Source organism: Ictidomys tridecemlineatus, chromosome 7 (genome assembly GCF_052094955.1).
Source record: "Ictidomys tridecemlineatus isolate mIctTri1 chromosome 7, mIctTri1.hap1, whole genome shotgun sequence".
Classification (NCBI taxonomy): domain Eukaryota; kingdom Metazoa; phylum Chordata; class Mammalia; order Rodentia; family Sciuridae; genus Ictidomys; species Ictidomys tridecemlineatus.
In genome coordinates, this window is record NC_135483.1 from 9696052 (window position 1) to 9716820 (window position 20769).

The 20769-nt window shown below is 50.2% G+C and overlaps 1 protein-coding gene across 1 annotated transcript; it reads left to right on the forward strand.

Moving 5' to 3' along the window:
* Window positions 1-211: 211 nt before the first annotated feature.
* Oc90 (otoconin 90) lies at window positions 212-18977 on the forward strand. The gene is made up of 11 exons (XM_005316359.4): window positions 212-302; window positions 2004-2178; window positions 5925-6037; window positions 7702-7830; window positions 7961-8002; window positions 9379-9429; window positions 12435-12488; window positions 13522-13635; window positions 14530-14701; window positions 16261-16367; window positions 18444-18977. The coding sequence occupies exons 1-11, from the start codon at window positions 266-268 to the stop codon at window positions 18740-18742; spliced, it is 1293 nt and encodes a 430-aa protein (XP_005316416.2). The 5' UTR covers window positions 212-265; the 3' UTR covers window positions 18743-18977.
* Window positions 18978-20769: the final 1792 nt, after the last annotated feature.

A 20769-nucleotide genomic window follows, 5' to 3' on the forward strand; every position in this document is an offset into this window, starting at 1 on the left:
AGCCCCTGAGACGAAGACCTCTCATCTCATGCCCCCTGCCATTTAAGGGTCATTTGTGCCATCTAGTGATGTTGCCTAGTAACCCAGTTCACATTTCATTTTTATCAGGTTTCCATGGCAACCCGCATTACTAGAAAGTTAGCCCAAGGTCAAATTTGTTCTTAGAAAAAGCTTGACCTTCCCCAGATGGGGAGGGGGAAAGGAGAAGAAACCGAGACTCTTTGTTTTCTCTTTCTTCCACTTAGATACCACATTCATCAATGGAATGTTTGAAAATGAGGAAAGTGTGGCTGAAATGTTTGGTAAGTTAAATCTGAAATTGCTTTTATCCCCCAAGTGTCAGACATGAAACGTGTCTAGGAAATCTGAGGCAATGACCTGGGCCTTGGTGTCTGCCTCTGAGTGTCCACAGCCTCCCCAGCCAGCTTCAGTGTCCCCCAGGTCTGAGGAGGGTAGTGATGGCTTTTTTGGTTCAGGTGAGTCACCCCCCTGCTGGATCCAGACAGTAGAGTGGGTCATCGCCTTTAGCACCCAGTGACCCCACAGTCAGAGACAGAGAACAAGGAGGGCAGCAATGAGTCATAGAGTCAGAAACAGTCAGTCCTGTTTTCCTACTTTTTTGGTTGCTGCCTACTTCAGAGAAAATCATTATTCTTTGTTGGTATTGGGCATGGCTCTGACCATCAGTGTCCCTAACCTGTGAAATGGTGATAACAGAACAACACACACCTAGAAAGATTTGTAAAGGTCTGGCGAGCGTCGGAGGAAGAGACCACCAAGAGACTGTCTCATGCAATAGCAAGGGGTTTATTGGGGGTCCAGCATGCTGGGGCTCAGAGCTCACTTGAATAGAGCAAAGAGCCCAGAGAACGGTTTAAGCAGAGCTTATATACTTTCCTTGGAGAGGGCAGGAGGAAGTTCATTGATGGGTCAGGGTGAGAGGGCAGTTTGCGTGCAACCGGGTAAGGGAATACATTCTGCAGTTTGGCAGTTGGGGACAGCACATTCTGGGAACAAGATTAGCAAACAGTTCTCAATATTATTAACCTTTCAGATTAATATGAAATTTATGGACTAATAGATGAAATAAATGCTGCCCAACATCTTATGTACTCTGTTGATCTAAACTTTTAATAGAACCTGGTACCGTGTCTGGCACATAGGTGCTCAGAAACTGTGTGTCAGAACACCTTTCCTTGCTACCCTGGCTTATAATTCTATAATGTTACTTGTATGATTTTACTGTGCTATTTGTGAGATCCATTCAACAAACCAACCATAAAAGAAACAGATCATATAGATATTTCATTATCTCACCCGACAGTGGTCTGAGGCACCAGAATGGATGAACTGGCTCAGGGCAGGTGTCAGAGACCCTGCAGGCCCACTCTGTCTTACTCTGCCTCTTCCCGAGCATGTAGGGTATTAGCTTTAGGTTTGGGGCTTCATGGTTGAAACGTGGTCACAACCCACATGTCCTCACCTGCATTGAACAAGGGAAAGGTGTAGATCCAAAGATGTCCTTACATGCCCGCACTCTTCCTCAGGAGAGAAGGAGTCCCAGAAGGAGCCTCACACAGACTTCCTCTTAAGTGCTTCTGGCAGATCTGGGTGGGAAGCTCATCCCTGGATCAATCACTGGCACAGAAGCATGGGGTCACCGGGCTTGACATGAAACGGTCTCAGAAACTGAGGCACAGGCTGGCTTCTCTAAGAAATGTCAATTTCATTAGGAAGGAAGGAGAAACAAATGGCTGTTGGTGGCAGCTGGCAAGGACCATGGCTTATACGCCTGCTTCCCTTGAGCTGTTCAGAGCAGTCGAGGACACAGTGGGCCTCACTATGTGACGAGGACACAGTGGGCCTCACTATGTGACGAGGACACAGTGGGCCTCACTATGCTAACGAGATCCCAGCAGCCCAAAGGATAGGGAGTCCAGGGAACAGGCTCCTCCTGGGCCTGGCTCCCAGTGCCCACCAGCCCCTGCACCGCTCCTCCCCAGACTGCCTGGGCCCCCGCTTCACCTGGCTGCAGGCCGTCTTCACCAACTTCCCTCTGCTGCTCCAATTTGTGCACGGAATGAAGTGCGTCGCTGATCTCTGTCCTCGGGACTTTGAAGACTATGGCTGCGCCTGCAGGTTTGAGATGGATGGACTCCCCATGGATGAGACGGACAGGTGAGCAGGACCCATGGGTGGACCCTGGGGGCCTGATGGATGGGAAGGGCCCTGGGCTAGGCACTCACTTGGTAGCTACCAGCAGGGTGATGCTTTCTCCTCTTTACTTTGCCATGTGACCTGTGACCTGCTGTAGGTGGTGGGCACATACCAAGAGCCCATGTGATGGCCAAATGGCAAAGCTGCATTGTGGTGTTGCTCAGAGTTTGGTCACCTGCATCAGAACCTCCTGTGTGTTGTTAAAAATGCAGACTCTGGGGCTGGGGTTGTGGCTCAGTGGTGGAGCGCTTGACTTATCATGTGTGAGGCACTGGGTTCGATTCTCAGCACTGCATATAAATAAATAAAAACGAAGGTATTTAAGAAAATGCAGATTCCTAGGATCCATCCCAGACCTATTACTCAGGCTATCTTTAGGTGGAACGTGGAGGTCTACATTTACACAAGCTCCCTTTGACTCTTCTGCATAATGAAATTTAAGAATAGTTTTATTTGGAGCAGCTCTGGCCACCAGAGGTGAGACAACTATGAAGGTTTCTATTCATTTTTTAACAAATAAAAGCAAAAATATGATGATATATGAGCACTGTGCTTAAGAAAAGAGAAAATCACCCCTGCTTTAAAGAGGAAAATGTCTACTGTGGAAAATAAGAGAATCGAAGTGTCCAGTAAAGATGCGCACATCCACATGTACAAGGGAAGCGCCCACTGAGACGAGACACCAAGATTGTCAACGAAACCTGAAACCTAAAAGCAGGGTTATGCCAACAGGTACAGGAAGCAGGAGGGCCCTTGAGTTATGGGAATGAAGTGCTCTCTGTTAAAATTTTAAGGCCTGTTGCCTATGACCCATGATTCTAAGCCTCTTGTCCTTTCTGACTTTGCCATCTTAGGCAAGTTAAGTTGTTTGCTCTCCAATCCTTTATCTTTAAAAATCGCTATTAAGAACACTTACTTCAGAGGGTTATAATTTAGTATTAATTCTCCAAATTCAAGTTAAAGCGGCCGGGCCTCTGCCTGGCTTATGAAGAAGGTACCCCAAGAGCACTAGTGACTGGTAGCCACAGTGGAAAGAGCTCTAGCAGCAGGAGCCAGGCAGCTGCAGTGGGGACTGTGGTAGTCCCAGTCGTGCAGTAGCATAGCACTAGTGAAGTGGTAGTAATAATAACAGTGTCTGAAGCCATAGTAACAGCAGCATTGGCAGCAGAATCCATGTGGAAGTGGGAAATGGAGTCCCCAGGCCTCAACCCCTCCATGAACCATGCCCGTCACTCGCAGCTTTTACCCTTGTGCCCAAATCCAGTGCAGTGGAGCCTGTGAGCCCATGTGGGCTCATAGAAGGTGGGAAGGGGTCCCCTAGGTGATATGCTGGGCAGCTCCTGCCTGGCCTGCTGTTTCTCCTCCAGGACACCCTCTTCAGATGTCTTGACCCCTAGGCACCAGGGAAACCTTTCTGCTCCCCAGACACCTGCTCCTACACAGGTGAGAGTGTGGGCACAGGGCCTGTCTCCCCACTCCACTCCACACTCTCTACAGAGGGTCTGCACCCTGTCCTTTCTCTGTGTTTCCGGCACTGATAATAATACCCGGCATGCAGTAGCAACTCAATGAGGTAACTATTGTCTAGGTAATCAGCCTCCAATTGATTTTCCAAGATTCAAAGAACTAAGCAAATAAATAAAAAGTGGTAAAAGCTTCAAATAAATAAATAACAATACTTGGATGACAAAGAACAATGGTTTTGGAATTAACAAATCCATCCCACCTCCAAACCTTCGAGAGTGTGTAGGTTTCCAGTGGATCAAAGGGGCAGTCTCCCACCTTAAGGACCAGGAGCAAACTGACTCCTGAAGAGGCTGGCTCTGCGTGGGGTATGGGCCAGGGCCATTTCTGGGAACCTGCTTTCATTTCAGGTACACCCTTACCCCTTCATTTAATTATTATAAGACCTTGTAAACCTAGCAGTCGGAGAAATGAAGCAATAATTCATCACTGCCTCCCATCCCAGATGAAAGATCAAAGTGGAATAGTGGGCTGCACCCAATTTCAATTGCTTTATACAGTTCAATGGGTGGGTGGGAACTTCCAAATTCCACAGTGCAGGTTATTTCCATCTTGAACTTACTGCTAGACACCAAAAATCATTGCTGTTATTGATTGAGTGCCTGATACATAATAGGATCTAGATAGATCTTGATTCCTAGAAATCCTTGTGAGTTGTCCAAGGTCATCATTTGTCTATGTGATTTTTCTTCCTTACAATGCTCACTGATCTGTCTACACTGCAAGAGCCACCCAGCTCCAGCATCAGCATGTGTTGTGAACAAGCTGGACCTCAGGCAAGTCACAGCCTGTGTATCTCAGCACCCACATATGTAAAGGACCATAGTAATAATCACAGCTGGTGCCTGGGATCCACTTGAGGGATAGATGAATTAACCCTTGACAAGCTTTAGAAGCAGGGGGCCACTGCATGGTAGGCACTCAGCAAAGGTTAGCTGCTGTAACAAGCAGCAGTAATCATTGTCCTTATTCCTGTTGAGGAAGAGGTGTCTGATTGCAGGAGCTCCTTTGCCGGCTTCATTCCCGTCCCTGCTCTGCCATGCAGTTCCCAGGATAGTTTTCTAGCCCCACCCTTCTGCCCCAGGCATAGGATTGAAGTCCTGCGTGGGCCCTGAACCTGAGATTCTCCATTCACAACAGGCTCATTAAATGTAAAGTGCTTAGAGCAGTCCCTGGAATGCTCAAAAATGCTAACTGTTAATAGTGAGCCTCTCTGAGACTCGGTTTCCTCCCAGCAAATACTGTAAATTTGAAAAAGGGGTAAGTTGCCCAAGACAGACCACAGGTCATCAGTGCAAGTAGATTCAGACCAGCTGCAGAGCCCCACTCAGCCTGTCCCAAGAGCCAGAGCGGCAGGGCTGGTGGCAGGGCTGGGACTGCATCCTCCCAAACAGTGCTGCTCCATGGCACCAGAGGGAGAGACAGGTTCCCAGCGTGGGGTGTCATCTGAGTGCCATGGATCGCCTCTGCCTCAGCCCTTCCGCTTGCTGGTCTTCAGATACTGCGGAGCTCTAAAAGAGTCTTCTGGAACCTGGGAGCCTCCCACGCTCTCTTCAAGCCAGCAGAGCTCTCTACTTACAATGTTTGGCAGAGAATGTGGCCTTCCCTGGTTCTCGTTTTGTCTAGATCAGATTTTCTTCTATCTTTAAGCAGCCGATTGCCCTGTGTTGCCCGACAGCATCCTATGTCCACACCTTGCTCTGTGCCTGTCCCCGACTCCACCACTAAATTGCAGTGTGTCCTCAGAGAAGTCATTTCTCCTCTCTTGGCCCCAAAGTCCAGGTCTACACAGTGGTGTGAGAAGCTGCACATCCAGAGCAAGGCGTTGTCCTTTACATTTTTTAATACCATCTGGCACAACCCAAGCTCCCCTGGCTATCTACCTGATCCTTACCTTCTCGGAGATACCTTCACACTCAGATCCAGCCTATCCTGCTGGTTGTGGAAGCCTGCGTGCCAGTGCCAGCACATGCAGACCTGCCCTCTGATGCTTGAGGGTTAGCAGATGGTGTGTATGTGTGGTGTGTGTGTGTATGTGTGTGTGTGCGCACGTGCACGCATATACACACACAGAGTATTTGAAACAGCCAGCTCCTGAGGTCATCCAGAGATGCAGGGTGACTCTGGGCTGCCTGCCTCTCCCCAGTCCTAACCCCGCCCACCCTACCCTGCCGCTGCCACAGCTGCTGCTTCCAGCACCGCAGGTGCTACGAGGAAGCCTCCGAGCAGGACTGCCACCAGGACCCCTCCAGGCTCAGCGCAAAAGTTGACTGCATCAGCAAGAAGGTCACATGTGGTGAGCATCTGCAGGTGTCCTGGGGCTGGGTGGAGACCCAGGGACCCAGGCCTGGGTGTGGCTGAGGGGTCCTGGGGTCTCTGCATCATTGTTGCCATTGGCAACGTCATTGGTAATGGTTAGGTACCCGAGGCCTGGGTCGGTGGCATCTGTAGCTGGCACAGAGTAGATGTGCAACAAACATTTCTTTAAATTGAAGCCATAGTCAATCAGCAGATTATCTGGTTTGTAATTTTGTAATTGTAGCAACCCTGGGGCTTGTGAGGGGCATTAGTTTGCTGCTTTCACATTGGGTGGGGCAATCACTAAACTTCTCTGAAGCTCACTACGGGGAGGAGAAAACCTACTTCAGGGTTGCATTATGAAGTAAGCAATGCTGGTAACATGACCTCTGCAGTCACCGTGTACACTAACTCAGTGACGTCCCTGGAAGTGGAAGTGGGGATGAGGGCATGAGGCCCACGGTGGCTGCTGTCTGTAAGAGTCACCACACACAGGGTCGGGTCTCAGCTCTCCACCTTGTCCAGGACTCACATTCCAAGTCTTCGGCAATCCTAGTGCAAGTAGAGTAGGAGAGGGCACAGAGGCAAGGCCTGCTGGATGGTCTTTATGCACAGCTGCTCTGACCCCCCTGACAGACCCATGGGATGGGGACCTTTGTTCAATTTTCAGACAAAGGAGGGAAAACCCAGAGAAATTAAATAACCTGCCCAGAGTCACATAGCTGCCCAGTGGCAGGACCACAGGGTCTGGACCCAGGGTCACAAGGACAGGGTGGTGCATGGAGCATCAGGGAGGATGGAGGGAGGCGCTGGGTGTGAACCACCGGGTAAGGGACCCATGTGCAGAGAGCAGGACCCATCCATTGACGGCCAGCCCTGGGTGAGCGCCTACACCAGCAGGGACAGTCACCTCAGTGTGGGGACCTCCTGACCTGCCAGACTGTCTTCACAACTGTCAGACCCTGGTAGTCCAAAAGACAAGTGATGTGTCAGGTGGTGACAAGAGCTGTGGAGGACCAAGAGTCAGGGAAAGGCAGGCTGGGCCGGGCCCTGTTAGGAAGGAGGAGCCTCCTGGGGTGATGCGGCTGGGCAAGGAGAGGCGGGAGCCGAACCAGCAGCTCCCAGGGCAGGAGAGAGGCAACCAGGCAGGGCACTAGGGTGGCCCGAGGCTCAGGTGCCTGGAGCACTTGAGAAACAAGGGGGACAGAAAGACAGGTGAGGAGGGGTGTGGGAGAGGGGGACAATCCTGCGACGTTCCCTAGGCCACGTCAGGAAGTCATTGTCATGCTTACTGAATTCTGAAGTGTATTCTGTCTTCCCAGTGAGGACACAGAGGACACGGTGGGCAGGGACGGGGCCAAGCTGGGAGGCCACCAATGCCATCAGGCAGGAGATGACAGTGGCTCCGTGGGGGTGGTGGCATGGAGATGTGGAGATAGGGCCAGACTAACTCCAAGGAAGGCGGAGCCCATGGAGCTGCCTGTGGATGACTGAGTGTGACTCCCAGGCGGGTCCTCTGAGGCAGTGGCACTGATGTGACAGGAGGAAGGTGGCAGGGGTGGTGGCCTCGTGGGGCACATTGGGGGCTCTGCTGTGGGACTCCTGTGACCTCTGAGACCCACTGGGATCTCTCCACCTGCCCTGCTCTTGCTCTGTGCCCAGAGTCTGCAGACACTTGCAGTCACCTGCTGTGCACCTGTGACAAGGCTGCCCTTGAGTGCCTGGCTCAGTCTGGCATCAACTCCTCCCTGAACCTTGTGGACACCTCCTCGTGCCTGGCTCAGACTCCAGGTAGGAAGCACTGGGCCTGTGTCAGAGCTGGCGTGGGACCGGCTGTTGGTGGGTTTCCCGGGATCCACGCACAGCACCTTCAGCCAAGTCCCACCCGCTCCCTGAACACTCCTGTGCACTTCCCTTCCAGAGACGAGCAGCAGGAAAGACACCACGGCTCTGCTGCCTGGAGGTGAGGCCACGGGGAAGCTGGCTCTTACTGGGAATACCAGGCCCTGGGGTGAGGACAGCTGGTGGACACCCCTCCTTTACTAAGCCCACCTCACAGAAGCTGGAGCACCCCATGACATCTGACTTGTCCCCACCTCCCGCAGCTAGGAGATGTGATTATTTCTGTGCAGACACCCAAAATCAAATGGGCCCATAGCAAACTCTGTCCCTTGCTAATGGTTGGCTCCACAAATGGACTGTCTATGATTCAGACCAAGGTGTCAGCTTAACCCAGTGAGGACGTAGATCCCAGTTCTGTGTCTCCCCCTCTCCCTCTCCAGTCCGAGCCCTGGCATGGGCATGTCTAGGACAGGACCCGGTGCTCAGAGGAGCAAGGCCCTTCCCAGCTGCATGGACTCCTGGGGACAGACCCAGGTCTCCCCTGTCCTCCTTCCCCTCCTTCCTTGTGCTGACCAGAGCTGGGCAGAAGGGGCAGCCTGGATCCAGCCCAGGCACTTTAAGGGGAAGCTGTTTTCATGTGTCTTTTCTGGACAGGTTTGATTCTTCATCCCGGTCCACCGAACCAAGCAAATGATAATTCTTACTGTAAAATGTGGATCTTAGGAAAAGACAGGAGCCAAGTTTATGCCTGCCAGTCCTAGCTCACCAAAATCTCAATCAGCTCTCAGTCCTGGCACCTTTGGGCACCTGGGGATGGGAGGATGGGAGGTCCCAGGTGCACCTTGGCGGAGCATCCCACCTCTCCTGGGGCAGGGGCCTCTTCCAGAACTAGCTGTGCAGTGTTTGCTAAAGAGCAAACGTGTGTGTGTGTGTGTGTGTGTGTGTGTGTGTGTGTGTGTGTGCGCGCGCGTGCACATGCATAGGAGTACGTGTGTAGGTGTGTGGGGGGGATATGTATGTGGGTAGATGCTTGGGTATTTAAGGGTGTACACACAGGGCTGTATGCATGCTATATTTCTGTGTCTTCTGAGTCCACATCCATCACGGAGGGCTTGAGTCCTCTGCCATCTGTGCTGCCTCTTGAACAGTTGACATACTGTAGGAGGTGCTGGGCATTTGCAATCTTCTCACTCCCTTCTGCCCATGTCTGATAGGGCCTACCTTCCCCATCAGAACCCCACCATTTCTGCAGTTCCTCCTGAGCTGGTGACAAGATCACCTTGTCACTAGCTGGGCGGCCCCTGTTTTGGAGGGAGCTGGAGATCAAGGACACCCTCATGCAGGATGGACAGCTCCCCCTTGGCAACCTGTGCTCAGTCCTCCCCCTGCCCCAGCTCCATGGTCCCTCGGTCCCCAGACGATTCTCCTTCTACACTCTGTGCTTGGTCCTGAAACTGTGTTGCATGGTCAGCGCTGTCCGGGCCTCTCTTTCCCCAGTGGCTCCTGCAGAACCCACAGATGCCAGCCTGACAGCCGTCTCAGGAGAAGGTGAGCACAGAGGGCTGGTGTGGACCCCAGTATCCTCATTTCAATTGAGCCACCCCCCACCTGCTGGCACCTGCTTCCTTAAAATTTACCCTGCTTGCTCGGTTATGGAACTGACCAAGTGCATTTCAGAGCCCCTGGTTCTTCCTGACCCCAAATCTCCTCCCTCACTCTCCTGTCCCCATCGCTGGACGACTACCAAGTAAAGGGCAGCATGCCCACCCTGGTAGAGCTCAATTTCAGATGAGCACCTTTATGAGATATGTGTGTTTCAGGGATTGCATGAAACAACACCAAAAACTTATTTCTTGTTCGTCTGAAACCCAGAGGTAGCTGGGCATCCTATAGTTTTGCTTTCTAAGTCAGGCCAGCCTGCCCCTCAGAAGGTCACTCTGCACACCACCTTCCCAGAGTTGGCTCTTTCCCTCCTCCAGAGCTGCTGACGCTGGGCCAAGAGGCTTGGAGCAGAGGCCATGCTGCTCTTCCCTCCTGGCGGTCCCCAAAGTGGCCAAGAGCATCTCATCCAGTTGCTCCCAGACAGCCTGCCCTTAGGTCCATGTTTAGAGAGAAGAGAAAATATCACCCAAGTAACGCCCCACTCTATATCCTACCCAACAACCAGCCAAGCATGATTGTCAGGGGCGATTTGCATTCTCTTTAGGGAAAATTCTCCAAACTTGAGGAACTGCTGTGTAATCCTGGCCCCATGAGACCACCAGGAAATAACCCTCAACTGGCACATTCTCCAAAGTCTGAGTTCTTATGCTTTAACTGTCCTCTCCTTGAGGCAAGAAGGAAGCACAGGGTTTATCTCTGGGAAAGACGGAAAGGAAATGAGGTTCCTTGAGGTGTCGAAGGCCCGAATGGGGGTGGCTGCCTGCACACGCACTCACACCCGGGGACAGGCATCCCTCCAGGCAGAGGCCACCTGTTGTGGGGTCAAGAAAACATGTCCCACTGTGCAGGTGGGGGAGTTTGTGAAAAAAAGAAACAGATCATCACTGTCTTCACCATCCTATCACCATACCATGGGTTAATTCAGGGTACATTCAGGGTCAGATCCTGGCCTCTCCATTTTTCAGCTGTGTTGGACAGGTTGTTAAGGACAGGTTGTACCTGTCCCTAAGCACATGCCACCAATCAAGCTGAACCCTGGATGACCTGCTTGTAGTGTATAATTGCATTTAATGCTCAAAGGACTCTAGGAAAAATGGTCATAATGTCCATTTTAAGATAATAAATTGAGGTGCAGATGCAGTGTCCTCAGCACATAGCCAAGTGGCAGGGCTGGGACAGGAGGAAGGTCCTGTCATTACCCCTAGACCAGCTTCCTTCTGCAGTTGCCTTCCATAAGGACGGCTCCAACCTGGGGAAGTAATGGCCTCTCACTCCTAAAGAGGTTTCCTGCTGGTCTTTCTGCCTAAACAAGTCCTGGCCCTGAGCCACTGGACTGGAACCTCCTAAGGCACTGTGTGCAGCCACAGCCCTGACATGTGGTCATGGCTTTCACTTCTCGGTCCTCACCCCTGGCAGGTGATCTCTCTGGGCTCAGGGCACCCACCTGGATCCATAACTGAAGCTGGGCGGCTTCTTTCCACAGCGGCTCCTGACACCAGAGGCGGCAGAGGATAAGTAAGCAGACAGATCCTGAAGGAGGCAGGCAGGGTCCGGTGGAGAGGTGCCACCAAACATGTGCTCTGTTGCAGTGACTAGTGACCTCTTAATGGGGCCCAGAGGAACTATTTTAATCATTTCACAGAATATGCAGGACACTGAGGCTCAGGGAGCTTACAGTTCTAAGTCACTCAGCAAGTGACCTGGCAGCCTGGTCTCTGAGCCCAACTTGAGGCTGTGTGACTATTTTCTTTCCTTATTTCTTGGTGGAATTAACCTGGCCATTTGCTTTGCTTGTGGTGACTAAAAACCAAGGAGCCTTTATTTTAAAAGTACAAGGAACTGAAAATAGTGACCTGATAGTCACTCAGAATGAACAAGAAAGCAAATGGACCCCGGGCAGTGGCTTTGCCGGGTGCCTCCAATGTGCTGGTGTATTTCTGAGTCCCTTCCTGCTGTCCGTCTCTGAGGGAGTCCTGGCTGGTCCTAGGCTGGTCCTAGGAGCCTGTTGCTGTCCCCACGTTACAGATGCAGAAGCCCAGAGGGTGGCAGGGGTTGCCCAGGTGGCTCAGCTCAAGTCCTTGCTCTGGCTCTGTAGATTTTGTTTTTGAAGAGATCAGTCTGCCCAGTGCCTTCTCTTCCCCGGAGCACAGTGCCCTGGCTGAGAACTTCCAGCCTGGTGTTCACACAGTGCCACCATCTCTGTGAGACTGTGAGAGGGAAGGCGGTTTCTCATTTCCACAGAATTTTTCCTGGGCATTTCTGGCTCTTTGTGGTCCAGCAGGACGTGGCGTGGTAGCTGAGCAACCCTAACCCTAACCCAGCTTCATCCAGGCAGCCTGGCTTGCGCCTGCCCCTTCCTAGCTCGGTGGCCTGGAGAGTGACTGACTCTCCTGCCTGTCCCCCTCTAAAGGAGCATGAGCATGCTACTGCCAGCTCATGGGTTGTCCCAGAGTTAGAGAGTCCTATTGCCAGGTCAGAGGCAGTAAGTGCTTAATAGCTACCATAGTCACTCACTTTACAGGGAAGCAGCCAGCACCGTCCACCATGCATCCACCAGTCTCTGTACTGCATGCTCTCTGATCAAAAATGCAATTTTTCTTTTAGTCTTTCTGTCCTCCAAATTCTGGAGAAGCCACATTCCCAGGTATTGCAACAAACTCCCCTGCTTCCAGCCCACGCGCTGCAGCTGAATTGACCAGTGAGCCTATGTTGAGGCCAGGGTCCTCTGACCTCTCTTCTGCTCTCCCACAAACCCTCACCACGGGAGACAGAGAAAGAGCAGCAGGAAGAGCACTTGACCTCCTGCACCTGGAGCAGGGGGGGCATCTGGCCCCCAGGTGGAACAGGCCAGGTCAGCGCTTACCCTGTCTCTCCTCTCTCTCCTTTTCCAGAGCCAGGCCAAGATCGGGAAGGCACGGAGGCCGCTAGGGCCACACCCCCTCCAGGTAAGCACACCTGGCTCCTTCTTCCTGTATATGTAATCATCCCCAAACACCTATGAATTCAAAGAATTCCAGATGAGACTTGAGGCCAAACCCCAAATGGAAGGTGTCATGGAAGCCAATGTACTTTTACATTCCTGTCCATCCAAAAAGGACACAAATAAAATCAAAAGATTCTTTAGGAAGAAATGGGAGATATCTGGTAAAAAGATGCATTCAGATAAATACAGAAAATTACTTTTAGCTCCATTTAAGTCACTCATAATTCGACAAGACAAAGACACTTTTAATATTTGAAGATTTTTTTCCCCAGTCTTCCTCTAGCATATCTATGAGCATAACTGCTTGATGTCCTTGCTTTGTAGTCGAGGTGTGTCTGAAGCAGTGTGGGGCAGCACCCTGTCACTGGACATGACGGTAGACATCACATTTCTGTAACATGAGTTGTAGCGCCTGTACAATATCTCCTTATATGGGAATGACTTATTTAACCAATCACTTCCAACATTTGTTATTATGAATGGTAGATACATACTTTATGCCCATCTGCTTCTGATTAACTTGTTTGGGTAAATACGGAGAGGGAGGATTGCTGGACCAAGGGCAGAAGCCGGCAGCCTTGCTGGTCATCTGATGCTAAATTATGAGGAGAAGCCTGTGGTGCTGCACAGGACGAGGAAGTCGGAGGTTGGCTACATCCTTGTACCACGAGGTGGCCTTTTCCTCCATTCCCTTTGCCTCATCACTCGCTGTGGGTGTCCTGACCATCCACAACAGGCCTGAGGTGCCACCACTGTTCTGTGCATGAGCTGCCACCCCTGTGGCCGAGTGTAGGCTCCCATCAATGCTAGGACCTCTGTAAACACTTGGAAATCCTCACATAGAACTCAAGGACCCCAAGGACCTGCTGCCATGTCTGCAGACCCAGGTGGAGGCACACTTTCCCAAAGCTCTTGTGCTCTGAGATGCCTTGTCCATCTGCAAACCTGTCCTTGAGCTGCTTTTTGAACCTTAACCCTCAAGGTGTGCATTTTAGGATCTGCGGAGGTTGCTACAGCCAAAGAGGTCACGCTCATCCCTGCAGGCCTTAAATCTTCGGGGTTGGCGGTGCCATCCTCTGCAAGTGGACCTGAGGAGGCAACTAGGAAAGGTAGGCAGAGGCTGGAAGCTGGAGGGTGACTGTCCTCCCACCCTGAGATCCTGGGGTTAGGCTGTTGACAGGGAACCTGGAGCCACCTCGTCTGATTGCCGGCTTCTGACGTTGTGGGGTATCCTCCCCGTAATGATCAGAAGAGTGAGGCTCCAGGGCATGTGACTTGTCTGTTGTCACTGGCTGTTGTGAGGCTGAACCTGGGATGGAGCCAGGGCCTTTCCACCCTTGGCCTGCTGCTGCCACAGCTCTGCCTTTGCTGGCCCAGATGGGAAGAGCCTGCTTTGGTCCACACCAGGGTTTACTGTAAAGAATGAAGCGCTTGGGTCCTAATCATCCTTCCCTTGTCCCTCTTCCCACTGATGTCCTATCAAAGGCCCTGTACCTGCAAGGAACCACGGTCAGCTGGGTCCAGAGGAAGCCTGATTGATGTCTGGAGGGCAGTGCACAAATGTGGAGAAAGTTGCATTTGAAAGTTGAAGGCAGAGGAGAGGGTAGAAGGGTAGAGACTAAGGAACAAACACAGGAAAGGAAATCCAAGGGCTCAGAAAGACACGGCTGCCAAGTGTGCTAGCTTAACTGGGCCCAGAAGTCCAGGAGGACAGACAAGACTGTCTACGATGCTCAGCTCTGTCCAGTTATAAAGATCATCCTTGGTCCCAGCAAGTCCCCTTCCCTTAGGATCTCATGGAGAGTCTGGTAGAGTATTAGAAGCCAGGGGACAGTGTATCTGTGACACAGTGTATCCCAAAGAGAGGACAAGCCACAGCCCCACTCTGTCAGAGGTTTCCTCGTGCCACCCAGGGCTGTCCTTGTGCAGCCTGGAACCCTGCCCTGCTCTTGGCAACTCTGGTGACATTCCTTGATCTCCTGAGAGTCTCTGTTCCCAATCAGTCTGTGACAGACTCACCTTCCTGCACCTGGGGAGCAAGGACAACACGCAGGTGATGCTGCCATTTGGAGAGATGCTCTTCTGTCTGACGTCCCGGTGTCCGGAGGAATTTGAATCTTATGGCTGTTACTGTGGACGAGAAGGAAGAGGCGAGCCGAAGGATGCCCTGGACAGGTATGGCAGGTAGAGGGTGGCAGGCGAGGGAGGCAGAGGCCATCCACAACAGCGAGAGCCAAGAGGCCACGGCTGTGCTGCATTTTGCCTTCGGCATCACAAAGAGTTTCTGCAGGCAATCGGGCAGCATGTGGGCCAATCTCCTAATGAGCATCTAGGGTGCAAAGGCTGACTTGTCTGCGATTCCTCCCCTAGTTGAAAGGGCCAAGTCAGACTAATCCAGATCTTTTGATTTGGGAATCTAGCAACACCACAAATACTGCTCAGCTGCCATGAGAAGGCTGGTCTGCAAAGACACTTCAGAGGACCCTAAACCTATCTATGATGCAATGGCCAACATACAGAATTGGGGTCTTCACTTGGTTTGCCCTACAGAAGGTCCCATTGAAATGATCTTCTTCGCAACTTTTAACTGTTAAATTTTATTCCCACCACCTTTGGAAGGATTCTGATTTTACGCATACATTGATTGATGTTCATTCATTGATGTATGCAGTTGACTCACATTTCTTGAGGTTTTGCTCTGTGCCAGGCTGTGCTGGGTGGTGGGGATACAAAAGTGACTACAGCTCAGTAAAGCAATACCACTTATGGCCAATAGAAGTTTGCCTAGTGAGAGATGGAAAATTAAGCAAAAATACCACATGATACCATAGACATAGAAGCAACAGGAAATTATGGAAGACTCCATCTGAGTTTCAGCAACATTCCAAAAGTGGAGCTGATAATGTTTAAAGATAATTGTATTTGGAAATCACCCCACCCATGACCAGTGGTGCCGTCTACTTTCTAGGGTGCTTGTCCCTGTGAAAAAGTTGTTGAGTTGTTGAGTGCCCCTGAGTTCAATCCCTGATACCATAAAAAAAAAAATTCTCTAAATCTATGACTCATCCCTGCTTGGTCTGTGGTCTTCAAAGGGAGCCAGAGTCATGAAAGGGCAGGGAAGTTATGGAAAGGAAGGTTTGGGGCAGCAACTGTAGCTCCCTATTGGCTACTTCCATCACCGCTGTCCTAGAATATCCATCTGACTAGGGGGACACTGGAGATTCTAAGGCTACATCCGCTCAGAAAGGCAAGTCCAGAAACAAGAAACAGATTCACTATTCTCAGGTGTTTACGAAGTCCTGCTGTACACTGGACGCTGTTCTAGATCTAGGCCCTCTTTATGCTTCAGATACTCACTGTGCTCTCTTTCAGCTGAGGGTCAGTGCCCTAAGAATGCAGGACTAAGAGGGTTGATGGAGGGGGTCACTGCTAGTCTATATGGGTCCTTTGTGCAAACTAAAAATAAGTACCCCTTCTTGAAGATTCCTATTTCTATCTTTTGAAAATTACCATAATAAATATGCAAATCACCCATATTTGCCATCAACAGAGTCACAATAAAAATATGATAAAATTTTTAAATGATAGGGTACATATAATGTGATTGATGCTGCCCTGCAGGTGCTCTGAACAACCACACCCAGGGTGTGTATGAGTTAGCCCCATGTGCACAGGGCAGGAGGGTCCTGGGTCCGTGGGGAGCTCCAAGGAGTAAAGGGCTTCCTTGGTCTTAGGTGCTGTGTGTCCCACCACTGCTGCCTGGGGCGCGTGAGGCGGCTGGGCTGCGTGCTGGAGAGGCTTCCTCCGTCACCGGTGGTGTGCGAGGACCACACGGTCAAGTGTAAGTGCTGCTGCTGCACAGTGAGTTCTCAGCTCAGCTCCGCTTCCGGAGGCTTTCCCAGCCCCTTCAGAAGAGGTTTCTCTGTCCTCCCGGTGCCCTGTCCCCCTGCCCATCAGCAGGTGCACATCTCTCAGGCTTTGTAGCCAGAAAGGAAATGCTGCCCTGAGAACTCCCTGACAAGGTTTTGTTGCTCCTCAGTCTTAGGAGGGGAGCCACTGGCTGGGCCTTCCTCCCGCTCCTGCCTCTCCACTCCCTAAGCACAGCGCATGGAGCTCTGGGTGGTGTGGGACCATTGTCATTTATGGATCATGGGTCCCTGGTGCTGTGTGCTCACGTGTCCCTCACCCACCTGCTCTTTTATCCACCTGGCCAACAAACCCTCATCAGGAACCTGCAGAGTAGTGAAGCTGCCTGATCCTTGCCTCCAGTCCCTCAGCCTGCAGGGAAGATACCAGGATCTCATGCAGCATGTACTAACAGGGGTCCTGGGCGTGGGCACAGGGGGCCTGGAAGGAATCAGAAGGGGTGGTGAGGGGAGATGGCAGGAGGCTCTCCGGTTCCCATACTGTCATGCTGGGCATAGGCATGGGGAAGGAGAAGAACCACGGTATTCTGTAACGCCCTGAGGCTTCAGAACAAGACATGGGTCTATATTCTGGAAGAGAAAGTGGAGTGGGGGCCTTGAGTGGCACAATGTGAAGAGAGCTAGATAGTCACCAGATTGTGAACCTGAAGGAGCCAGGAGCAAGACTCAAACACATCTTTTTCCTGCAAGGGACAGGAGCCAGGGGTGGGTTTTGTACCTTGGAGTGGCAGGATTAGGTAGATATCATGTCCTACTGCTGCCGGAGGCTCACTCCCTCTCCCAGGATTAGAGTCCAGGAGAGTGGCATCTGCAGGGGACCCCTGTGCAGCTCCAGTCCAGCCCTCTGTGACACATGAGCTCGTGTCCTGCACCAGGTGCTCCATGGTGGATCATGGGAAGTGAAGGCATCTCGGAGCCTGGTCTGGGCTGTTTGGATCCTAAGTGCAGCGTAAAAAGTCAGAGCTCCTCCAGAGCAGAGCCTGGGTGATCTCTTCTCTGCACTGGCTCCTCCCTCTCCTCCTGATTCCTGCTGCTGTCTGTGGCCCATGTAGGGGCCAGTTCGGGAAGTTTAGAAGGTTTGTGTGGTACAGGGTGGAAAAAAATAGTTTAATGCTTCAAGTAAGTTTAGACAGGAAAACACACACACACACACACAAACACACACACACACACAAAACCCCTGAGAACTTTAGCCCACTGAAAACTACAGATGACACAGATAATATTTGCAGAAATCTTATCTAAGTCTAGCACCTTCAGATATGCCAACTCATCTGAGTCACACCACCCCCTGGATGGGATTTACGCATTGAAGCAAGAGTAGGCTTTCCAGAGCCTGCAAGAAAAACTACATGAAGCCTAGGAAAATTCAAATTTCAAATATACAGGGATAACTTTTTAAATATATGTCTTAAGTAATCAAACTTTCAGACATATTATCTGAAATTCAAATTTAAGAGGTCATCCTGTATTTTTCCATTACTATTAAAATAGGGTAGACAAGAATCTCCATTTGACAAATGGAGAAATGCTGGTCAGGGAGGGAGGACATACTAGTTGAGTCCAGCGAATATTACTTGGAAAATACAAGTTGAGGAGTGAGTTACATGCTCAGACATATGGATTGGTCCTCACGGTGCTGTCTAGCAAGAGGGAAGAGTGAAAACATACACCATTGCTGTGTGATGTGACCATCTCAGAGCCTGGTAGGATGGGAAGAACCATCTGGTGGGTTCAACTGGAGCCCCAGGAAAGAGGTCTGGAGGAGGGGATGCCAAGCTGAGTCCAGACAGACAAGCATGAGTCTACCAGGCAGAAGGCTGAGCAGCCCCTGCAGAGGGTCCCTTACCAGCTGGAGCAAGACCAGAAGCCAAGAGGGGGCCTGGGAGGGGACTGGAGGGGACAGGCTGAAGGAGTAGCCTGGAGGCCAGGGAGGCCCTGGGTGCTGTCCCATTATCTCTCATGTCTGCTGCTCTGCTTTTGCCCTCTAGGTGTGGGGCAGAGCCTGTGCCAGAAGTTTCTATGTGCCTGTGACCAGACGGCAGCTGAGTGCATGGCCTCCGCCTCCTTCAACCAGAGCCTCAAGTCTCCAAGCGCACAGGAGTGCCAGGGCAGGCAGATGTCCTGTGAGGACAGCACGCTCGGAGGGCGCTCCACCTCTTCTGTCAGCTCTAGCTCCGAGGAGAACAGCGAGGAGGCAGCACCTGGCACAGAGAGCCTCAAAAGAACCAGAAGATTTCTGGGGAAGGTACTCGGCCCCTTGGGGACCAGGCCACGCCACAGCAGATAGATTCCAGTGGGCAGGACAAGGGTGCCTTGTAGCTCTGCTCCTGCCTGCCTTAACTCCTTGGCCCTCAGACCCCTCTGCATCCACTGGAGCCTTAGCAGAGATGCAAAGGGGACACAGGCAGAGCGCCTGGCCCTCGAGCATCCCCACATCTGCCAGCTCACACAAGAGCGTGTGCCGGAGGAGGCAGCGGCACAACTTCTGAGTTTCCCGTAGTTTAATAAATATGCCAACCCGTGTTCTGCTTATTTATTTTAAGAACTGCTTAGTTGTAGATAGAGGCGCATGAGTGGAGTGTGAAGTAAGCTGACCAAAACCATATTATTTCCTGTGTTGTCTCCGTCACCCCACCTTCCAATCCACTCAGGCATCAGTATCTCAACTCCGGAATCACTGAAAGCTACTTTTTTCTTTTATCAAAAAAAAAAAAAAAAAAAAAAAAAGTAGAGGGCTGGGGGTATAGCTCAGAGGTGGAGTGTCCAACATTCATGGGCTCTGAGGTCAATCCACAGTACCACAAAAAGACAGGTGGGTCTATTTAATCACCTGTGAATTACCAACAAGCTACGAGTGACGTAGGCCAAGGACAGGCAATGACAGCTCTTCTGGTATGTGCCCTAAAGTGCCTGCTGAAACCTGTCTTGGAAATCAGGATGCGTATTGCAGCACATGACTAAACCAGTCAGGGTCACTCCAGGTAAACTGGGCTGGCATGAAATATATGTATTCATATATGAACGGAGAAAATTTATATATATCTAATTCATTCTACTCTTTCCTATTCCCATCCCCGCTTCCCTTCATTCCTCTTTGTCTAGTCCAATGAACTTCTATTCTTCTCCCCTTTATTGTGTGTTAGCATCTATGTATCAGAGAAAACATTCAGCCCTTGTTTTTTGGGGCTAGCTTATTTCACTTAGCATGATGGTCTCCAGTTCCATCCATTTACCAGCAAATGCTATTTTATTCTTCTTTATGGCTCAGTAATACTCCATTGTGTATATATACCATATTTTTTTATCCATTCATCTGGTGAAGGGCACCTCAGTTGGTTCCACGGCTTAACTACTGTGAATTGAGCTGCTATAAGCATTGATGTGACCGAATCACTGTAGTATGCTGATTTTAAGTCTTTTGGGTATATAATGAGAGTGGGATAACTAATCAAATGTTGATTCCATTCACAATTTTTGAGGAATCTCCATACTGCTTTACAAAAGTCAAATCAATCAAAGGAGAAACTAATTCAAACTAAAAATAAGAAATACATGAAAATGACAGGGAATGAAAATCATTTCTTAATAATATTGAATATAAATGGCCTAAACTCATCAATCAAAAGACATACTCTGGCAAATTGAATTAAAAAACAAGAACCAAAAATATTCTCTAAGAGATTCATCTCATAGACAAAGACATCCACAGACTGAAGGTAAAAGGATAGAAAAAACATATCATTCTAACGGATCTTATAAAAAGCAGGGGGTTCTATCCTAACATTAGATAAATTTGACTTTATAAGCAGGGGTTCTATCCTCATATCAGATAAAGTAGTCTTCAAGCCAAAGTTAATCAGAAGGGCAATTCATACTGCTTAAGGGAATTATACATCAAGACATAACAATCATAAATATTTTTGCCCCAAACAATGCATCACTTACATACATCAAACAAATCTTTCTTAATTTCAAGAAGCAAAAAGAGCACACCACCATAATATTGAGTGACTTTAACACACCTCTCTCACCACTGGACAGATCCTCGAAACAAAAACAAAAAAAAATATCTATAGAACAAAAAAATACAATTAATAATTTAGATTTAACAGACATACATAGTCATCCATCAATGACTAAAAACACTTTCTTCTCAGCAGCACATGGATCCTTCTCTAAAATAGATCATATCTTAGGCCACAAAACAATTCTTAACACAAAAAAGAAAGAGAGAGAGAGAGAGAGAGAGAGAGAGAGAGAGAGAATACCCCGCATTCTATCAGATGATAATGGGATCAAATTAGAAATCAATGA